Source organism: Citrus sinensis, chromosome 1 (assembly GCF_022201045.2).
Source record: "Citrus sinensis cultivar Valencia sweet orange chromosome 1, DVS_A1.0, whole genome shotgun sequence".
Taxonomy (NCBI): Eukaryota; Viridiplantae; Streptophyta; class Magnoliopsida; order Sapindales; family Rutaceae; genus Citrus; species Citrus sinensis.
Genome location: NC_068556.1, coordinates 19,410,351 through 19,419,551, shown reverse-complemented (window position 1 = coordinate 19,419,551; position 9,201 = coordinate 19,410,351). Strand labels below are relative to the sequence as shown.

Genomic DNA, 9,201 nt, shown 5'->3' with positions numbered 1-9,201 from the left:
GTATAACGGTAATTTCTATTAAAAATTATTGTTTCCGTTAGTGAATGTGGGTGTACACATCTTTTTTAAAATGTTAGGAAGATTTTTATCATTTTATCTAAACATTGGAGGTGTGTTTGTCCTTTTTCCTTAATCGTAATATGTACATGCATGCAATGGTGGTTTTATTTGTTTGATTTTTTTTTTCTTTCTTTCAACTACGGTGCCTGCGAGAAAGAGGACCAGCTTTTGTGACCATGATCGATCCTAACAAAAACGATGTTATCGGGCAGGTAATTTACAGGATTTTGCACGTTGCTTGTTTCATTTGAAATCAACTGTTCATACTGAAAACTTTTGGCTGTGGCTTTTTTGGTATTGTTGGACCGGTTGTTAACTTGCCATCTTTGGCCTCTATCTAGTGCTATGAGGCAGAGAATGAGATCAGTGCGCTACAATCAAAATAGAAGAGCAGTCTGTTCCAACATATCACAAAACAAGCCATTTAGAAAAGAAGGAAACTGATAAGGCACAATGGCATACCAGATAAAATTCAAGAAAACATAAGAAAAATGGACCAAAAATGAATACATTCTTGCATTTTGAATCATCATAAATAGTGAAAACCAGCCTGAGCTTTGCCAATGGGTAACAAGTATTTGAAAGAAACAAATAATCATCATCCTTACTTTAGTTCATATTATAGCTGATTTGCCAGAGGAGTATTAAGTGGAGTTTCCAGCACCACGTCCAATGCACTTTCCAGAAACTATGGCAGCAAAGGTTCTTGCCTACCAATCAACCATTTCTAATAGATATACAAAATAATGAAAGAGAGAGCGAGTGAGAGAAACCTAATATCATAAAGATCACAATATAATACATTTCTTGTCAATACTTGCCTCCATTTGCCAATAGCAATGTCCAAGAATCAGACAAGTCAAATCAGTAGCAGCATTTACACCTTTGAAGGTCAAAAAAATTTCTGGAAGGCAATAAAATAAAGCATCTGAAAATTATTCAGATAATTGTAACTAGCTGGAGAGGGAGAAAGTGATAAGAAGGGAAAAGATTAACCTAGGCCGCAGGGGGCCTGAGCTCGTGATCACGAGAAGTATCATGCAAAGATGGAGGTAAATATTGCCACATAGGCATCAAACCATAGCTGGGATATACCGCCATCTTATTCAACCCAGCATGATAAGCCGCTGGGTGGGTTGGCATATAACCACCTGTTGGCATGGCCATAACTTTCAACTGCTGCTCTAACTTTTCTTTATCCGCCTTCAGTATAAGTTTCTCTTCACGAAGTTCATTCTTCTCAGCCTGTTAGCCAGAACGGAAAGTTAATAGAGTAGTAATAAATTATTTAGTAGCAATCTGAAACATAAAGAACTTCACATTAATTGTGCACTCCAAATGTGACAGAATCCAAAACATAAAGGACTTCACAATTTAAGTACTAAATATCCTTTGTTCTTTATTTTGACTTCTCCTTCTTTATTACTATCTAGGTTAAAAACTTTCATCACAATACAATGGGAAAGATAATTTACATTATAATAAACTTATCATACCCCACAAGATGAATACTACACATTATTACGAATTTCTCCTCTGTGTTGTGTGGATAAACAGAATAAATGAATGCAATATGACTGCAGAATACTAAGAGCAGGAACAAACTTTCTGATATAAAGTTGATACAAGCACGCCCCATCATTTCCTCTCTTCCTAAAGAAGTCTTCAAAACAAGTTAGCTGTATGCCTTAGAAAAGTATTTTCAAATTTTATAGATGTCATGGACATAACTCTCAAGCATCCAAATCCTCAAAAGTCTACGTGACTACAAAGTATTAAGACTCTTCCATTTGAGTGCCTTGTCAACTTGATCTCACACTTCTAAGCCAAACCATCAAGAACCTAAAATAAAGTGCTAAAATCATGTCATCACAGCCTTGACAAGAAAAATTGAGGTCATTATATGTGAAACCAGGCTTATTAGCCCTTAATTACTTTTTGACAGACAGAAGTGACTTGCTTGAATCAAGAGGTGGGAAGTTTTGAGGTAAGAGAATCGATGGAGAAATGAAATGAGACAAAAAATGGAAACAAACACTGACATTTAACGAGGTTGCAGTTTGCCTAGATCCACAAACTGAAAGCAGCAAAAAAGATATCACTAAGAAGAAAATAGGATATACAAGATTCACTTCCCCTAAAGTCCATTATACCGACTTGTAATCTCTTTGTCCTAAGATTAAAATCCAAGAGAAAAGAGAAGCTCAAGCTTAGTGCGTCTTATAAGTGAAATGAGCACACCTGTTTATAGTAAAACTCCACGGCTTGGGAGTTGGATTGGGTAACAAAGTTGGCCGTGTAGTATACCATCCCAAGACAATCTAAGCCGTGACATTGCAGTCATAATTGGATAACCAACCTGGACATGCATTTTACCAGCCCCAACACAATCTAAGCCAAACAATTTCTACAAATCTCCACCTTGGATTAAGTTTCCAATCTTCACCTCCACTAGCTTCCCTTCCACTGCTCTCTTTCATGCTTCTTACCAGTTGCACACTCTGACAAGTCTAAGACATTCCTGAACTTGCGAGTGGGAATTGATTTGGTTACCAACTGTTGAAGGAATCTTTCTAACCCTGATAGTCCCTTGTGCTATCACATCTTTGATGAAGTTCTTCATGACATCAATGTGTTTGGTTTTTTGTGGTACATCTATTAATAAATAATCTTAAATAATTATGGGGGTGCTTCTATCCGTGAAAAAGTACACCAGGAAAGTTCCTAAGAAACACTGAAGGGGTCACAACAGTCCCACTGAAAAACCAAACTCCTTTGGGGAAAAAAGGCCTTCTTGTCAAAACTCTTCTAGACATGCACATAGAAATACAAATACTCCACACACAGTAGTAAACGAAGCTTAGATACCAGATTTTTTGAGGTAAGAGCAGCAATATGGAAAAACAAATCTATCAAGAAACTTGTAGAAAATGGGCGGTTTAGTTGCTCTTGGGCTGGCAAAATCAATAGTCAACTTGCTTACCTAATTCAACATCTTTGCCACAGAGGTTTACTTCGATAGACGTGGCCAGTTCAACTGTAAGACAGGCTTTGAACTTTTTCTTTTGGAATTTATTCTCAGACTAGAGGATAAGTGGGTGTCAAGAGCTTTGGGAAAAGTGAGGGAGTAGTATTATCGTAATATTCTAATTTCTTCGTAGTGATAATATTTTCTTGTGCTGGCCCCAATCCGTGGACAAAGGAAAATTGCATAACCATGTTAAATCCCAGTGTTCCTACTAATTTTCCTTTGTCCACGGATTGGGGCCAGCACAATCCCAGTGTTCCTACTAATTTTCTAGTCACATTTTATTCCTCCACATTGCTACTCTTACCTCAACTGTAAGGAATCTCGTATAATTGAAATCCTGATTTTGGTATGACTTCATATATCTATTGATTCTACTAACAAAAGTGTTAGCTAGTTTCCCCATCACTTCCAGAAACACCAAACCATCTCAATTAATGCACTTGCAAGCTCCACTCTTGATTTCGAGGAGGGCAAATGCAGATGATTTCGGTCATTCATATGAGGCTAATGAATCAAAACCATGCCCAGCAAGACTGAATCTAGGCCTCGGGCTCGCATGGGCCATCCATTCCAAATGTAGTAAAAGGATCAAGTCCAAAGAAAGGTTTTGAAGGCATAAGCACATAGATCACCATGCACTATGTCATCTTTAACTCTAATGTCGCTACTGGGGTAATCATGATGCATGCATCTTGGATCTTCCTTTTTCAGCCCCCAATTCATTCACCAAAATGCGCATTTGATTAATACTCATGAAAAAACATTTCTTTGATGTCAAAAAACTTCACAATAACCAATATCTTCCACAGATGATTGTTAACAAGTAGACTTTGGCACCAACCCAGTAAAATCTAAACCCAAATCTGACTATCAATGACCATCCGAACACAATCCGATTTCATGAAAGTTTAAACCCACGGTTCAGTAAGTCAATCATGCAATTATCAAATCAAACAATAGGTTGCTTCAAAAATCAGTCACAAACATTTACATATGGATTATCCAAGTAATGTCCCCAGCAAAAAAATGCATCAAAATGAAAATGCAACGAACTTAGTAACATCAAAGCATGATAGCACAAAAATCACTTAAAACTTTTAATTTGAAATGATAACCAATGAAACATCTACTAACCTTCAAACTTTTAATTTCTTCTTGCAGCTTCTCATTAGTTTCTTTGAGCTCCTGAGACTCAGTTCTTAGTTGATTTAACACCCTAATGGCATCATCAAGTATGGCCGGTTTATCAGTTCTAGCTGGTCTCCCAGGTTCCAAAATACAACTCAAATCAAGAAACCTTCACAAATCAAACACAAAACCAAATCTTTCAGAAACCCCATGTCAATAATCCCACCTCCAATAATAGCCAAGTCTGGTCCAAAAGAAAATCAAAATAATCCCTCTTTAAACTCTTAAACAAATTAAAACAGAAAGAAGAAATAATACATGCCTGTCATTTAATCTCTCTCTGCGCAATTTCTCACGGCAGGCTTTGCTCCCTGGCCTACTGCATGAATCACTTCGCGCCCTGTAAAATATCACCACAACAATTTAAAAAAAATAAAAATCAAACCCAATTGTTTTTTTTTTTAGTTTCAATAAAAACAAAAGTTATCACCTTTTACGCGTATTTTCATTTTCTGGCGGAACAACCCCAGTTGATGAAATATCATTATCGGCGCTGCCACTGATTTTTGCATTTACACAGAAATTAAATTCAATCAACGGCATAAAAAATTTAATGAAAAATTAAATGAATAACCAAAAAGGGTACTTTTGTTCGGGCCAAGAGAAATCAAGAGATGCGTTTTGATCATTGAAGCTGTAATTGATAAAATCGTCCCAGTCTGACGGATCCATTTTTTTATTTCAATTTCCCTTCAAAATTGGAACTCTCTCTCTCTCTCTCTCTCTCTGTGATAATACAACGAGAGTCGTAAATTGAAGACAGAAGTGACACGTGGGTGGGAGATTGGGTTACGCGCCGCCGCATCGATTTTATCATTTTTTTGTCTTCTCGCACGTGCGCCGTTCCTTTTTTTTTTTTTATATTTTTATAATTTTCGTTTTTGGGCCGCATGATGCGAGCCCAGCTGTGTTGTGATGGTTTTGTGACAATTTTTGTTTCTCAACTTTTCGATGAGAACTCACCCACCTTAAAGCTCACAAGATTGAAATTGAGTTTCAATAAAAACAAAAATTGCTCATTTGACAGATGTCAATTACTTGCTATTCGCCAATTCACAATTTGCTGGCTCTGCTTTAATAGTTTGTTTGAAGTAAAACTTTCTTTAATTTCTAAGCTCGTAATTTGTTCGAGAAAACTCAGATCAAGAATGTCCTCGTTAATCCATTCATCGCATGAGAAAGTTAAGAAAAACAATCGTACCAAAAGAAACATTTAATATTGGATTATAAAATAATTTGGCACAAATGTAAATGTCCAGCCAAAAATCCCCTCGAATGACAGCCACCTTTGTTGAACAGAAATTTCGTGAAAAACAGCAATGGCAGGCCAAATCTGCATTTCTGAGGCCATAACTCTAATTTGAACTAAAGGCTAATTTATTTGGACGCCTGAAGTTCTTTAAATTTTTGTTCTAGTGATTTCGATGGGGAATAACAGTTTACAAAGAAAGTTTTAAATGACGCGAGCTTCATTTTTTAGCTTGTCAATGAGCTCTTCAACAGAAGATAATATAACCCCAGCTTTTCTCTTGGGAGGTTCTGTTACTTGAATCACCTCCAAATCAGATTTGACATCCACGTTTAGCTCCTGGGGAGTATATTTCTTTATTGGTTTCGATTTTGCCTTCATTATGTTGGGGAGTGTTGCGTACCTCGGTTGGTTGAGTCTCAAATCAGTGCTGCACGAGATGAGCAGTGCAAATTAAGTAAAAGTAATCAATGTAGAAAAGGATCAAACTAAAACAACCACATGCAGACAGACGCATGTTGGGGGAAGACATATACATGGAGTGCAACAGGAAGCCTTATATCTCAATATACTCACAAGAATAAAAGCATTTGGAATCCTTGCATGAGTTGAACAAACTTTGATGGAAAGAAAAATATATGCATCCAGGATGAGGAAAGGCAAACTTTAGAATAACTGATTTTACAGCTTTTAGGGCAACTGTGTGAAAATTGCTAGCTACAAACACACCCTTCATTTGCAAGTTACATACATAAAAACACACCCCCTCATTTGCAAGTCACATATATAAACACAGAACCAACTACAAACACAAGCACAAGCTCAATTTATTATAATTCAATTAATTTGAAAAAGAATTCAAACAGAGACTGTTTGGTCAAATTGGCAGTGACACCATGTTCAGTTGCCATTCTAAAGTAAAAGCTGAAGTTTATAGGGAAGGGCTCAATGGCAGCATTATCAAGATGAACTAAAATATGATTTTATGTTTCTCAAGTTGTTGGAATCCTAAACTTGTCATTCAACTGCTGGAGATTTAGCAAATACAACCAAAATTTTCCCAACCTGTCCACACATACCCTTAGTAAATGATCCCCACTACAACTAAAGACCTAGGGAGCTCCTGAATGAGAAATGGGGTTTCCTCTTGGTTTTTATCATAGTACTTTCAACAAATTCGGGAATTCAGGATGGTTTTACTTGTTTTCCAATGCTTATGTCTTCAATAAAACTATTTGTTAATTCCCAAGTGATTATATGATCAACTCAGTAGGGCACTCATGATTAAGCTCACATAGCACCAGCATCACACAATATAAGTAATCATTCTGCTGTCCAAAATAATTAGATACAAATCCACAGAATGCTTTTCCGAGGAACTCCTTAGGGTAGCATGAAACACTGGGAGAACAGGAGGTTAGTTTCACCCTTAAAAGCTGTGTCCTGTGGTAAATAGGTTTTCCTAGTAATGTTTCACAAGTGAGACCAAATCAAATTCAAAACCAACCAATGTCCACAAGCCAGATCACTTCCCATACAATCAACTTCAATCATATTTGCCAGTATTGCCAAATACACAGGATCCAAAAGCCTTTCTGGTTCCATTGAAATATTCATCAGACATCCATGAAATAATATAGTATTCTAGGCAAACTAAATACACATTCTTCTGTCTACAATTAAATATTATTCTCTGGCCAGGCCATTACCTCTTAGGAACAATGACTTTTAGTTAACAATCCTACAAGTACTCATCCGTAGAAAGGCCTCAGATTCTTCAAGTAATCAATTCACTTTTCATTCCCACCAATAAGTTTCGAAAACAAATCCAGTTAGTTTCTCAACAACTACAGAAAGTACTATCTTGGAGAACGTAATTCAAGAAGAGGATATTCACTTAGAGGACCATAGACACTATTGCCTTCTGTCATTTTACATATATGACCATATATAAAAACTGCCTTGTGTCAGAAATAGAAAACAAGAGAATATTGTTGTATTCTCCTTGGCAACATGCTTTTATGAGGAGAAATATAAAATGCAAGCAAGCATACCCCAAAAATATCAAGTGCTGGAACACTAAAAGTCAGGTCAGAGTACTTACGTGATTACAGCTGGTAAATCCAATTCTAAAGTCTCAAGACCACCATCTACTTCTCTCTCCACCGTTGCTAATTGTTTTTCCTTATCCAGCACAACCTACTAAAAAAACAGCAGCTGTAAGTCATAAGAAAAATTCTCTTAAAATTGTATAAACAAAAAGTAGATAAAACTGCACCAACAAAATAACAGTAAACTGCACAGAAATATTCTTCCGTCTATTATCCATTTATTAGTTAATTCAAATTCATATTGCCGTCAGCAAGCAAAAATGAACTATCAGAATCTATAGATCATTTATGAACTTCAGCCACATTGATCATGTTCATGCTGATTACCTATTCCCATAGAGTATTAACTTCTAAAGCCAAAGCAGGATAGCAATAAAAGGGTTGTACTGACCTTAGAAGCAAAGGTTCCCTGCGCCCAGCTGAGTAGCCCTGCAACCATTTGCCCTGTTTGATTGCAGTCATCATCAATTGCCTACACAAGAATCTGTGTCATAAGAAACGGCAATCTTCTGCATAAATTTCCGAAATCAAGGGCAGAAAAAGCAAAACTACATTCTTCCAATGCAACAGACAACATAAGGAAAATTCAAAATTTTATGTTCACATAGTATTAAATTCATCGAAATTAGAAGCTTTAACACCCATTTCCAATTTCTCAACTTGCTTTAGAACTAAACAGGAATCACTTCACTGCAACATAATATTAAATCCCCGAAGAAAAAACCCACAAATTGATTAAAATTTTGATCAAAACGAACCTGCTTTCCCAGAATAATCAAGGCAGGCTTCTCAACCTCAACAAGGCTCTTCAAAATCTTGGCAACAGTCAAAGGATACAGCTGACCGGCAGCCTCCACGTGGACTCCTCTATCAGCGCCCATAGCTAAACCCGTCCGTAGAGTATCAACGCACTGGGCGGGGCCCATGCTGACAGCGACAACCTCGGAAGCCAATCCAGATTCCTTGATCCTCAGAGCCTCCTCCAGCGCTATCTCGCAAAAGGGGTTCATCGACATCTTAACGTTGTTTGTCTCCACTCCTGTCCTGTCGGATTTCACCCTGATCTTGACGGCGTAGTCAACGACTCGCTTTATTGCCACCATTATCTTCATTTCGGCTGCCGTTGTTGCCGATGATACTGGCTATGAATCAGGAGGATATAATTGAAAGTTTGTGTTAAATTAGGGATTATCTTAAAAGTGTACGTTTACACTTGGACCCCCTGACATTGGATATAACTGTCAAATGTAACCCATGAACAAAACAAGTGATAGAGAGACCCTCATCAGCTAGGGATGGCAATTGTACCCGCAAACCCGCAAACCCGCCCAAACCCACCCGCCAAAATCCGTCCGTTGCGGGTAATTTTATCCGTTGCGGGCGGGTTTAGTATTATAAATTAAAACCCGCACATGGATGCGGGTGGGTTTGGTATTAACCTTATACCCTGTGGATACCCGCATGGATATCCACTAAACCCGCAATAATTTTTTTCAAATATTTTTAATTTAATTTAAATATAAAAATATATAAAGAAAATAATGTAATTAATCAAATTACCA

The 9,201-nt window shown here is 37.2% G+C and overlaps 2 protein-coding genes across 4 annotated transcripts; both read right to left on the bottom strand.

Annotated features, from left to right (window-relative positions):
* Positions 1-552: 552 nt before the first annotated feature.
* LOC102613226 (transcription factor bHLH104) lies at positions 553-5,063 on the bottom strand. 3 transcript variants are annotated; one of them, XR_008053288.1, is made up of 7 exons: positions 4,866-5,063; positions 4,710-4,778; positions 4,542-4,619; positions 4,226-4,388; positions 1,057-1,305; positions 882-964; positions 553-787 (listed from the first exon to the last, which is right to left on the bottom strand). XR_008053288.1 is itself a non-coding variant. In XM_052437750.1 (6 exons), exons 1-5 carry the CDS (start codon positions 4,949-4,951, stop codon positions 1,057-1,059), a joined length of 645 nt encoding a protein of 214 aa, XP_052293710.1. In that variant the 5' UTR covers positions 4,952-5,063; the 3' UTR covers positions 824-964. The 3 variants fall into 3 exon arrangements, 2 of the variants coding, with proteins under 2 accessions (XP_052293710.1, XP_006489748.2); XM_052437750.1 differs by lacking the exon at positions 553-787 and having other exon boundaries at positions 824-964; XM_006489685.4 differs by lacking the exon at positions 553-787 and having other exon boundaries at positions 824-1,305; positions 4,866-5,062.
* Positions 5,064-5,477: 414 nt separating this feature from the next.
* LOC102612616 (electron transfer flavoprotein subunit beta, mitochondrial) lies at positions 5,478-8,814 on the bottom strand. The gene is made up of 4 exons (XM_006489684.4): positions 8,398-8,814; positions 8,031-8,111; positions 7,633-7,727; positions 5,478-5,958 (listed from the first exon to the last, which is right to left on the bottom strand). The coding sequence occupies exons 1-4, from the start codon at positions 8,749-8,751 to the stop codon at positions 5,733-5,735; spliced, it is 756 nt and encodes a 251-aa protein (XP_006489747.2). The 5' UTR covers positions 8,752-8,814; the 3' UTR covers positions 5,478-5,732.
* Positions 8,815-9,201: the final 387 nt, after the last annotated feature.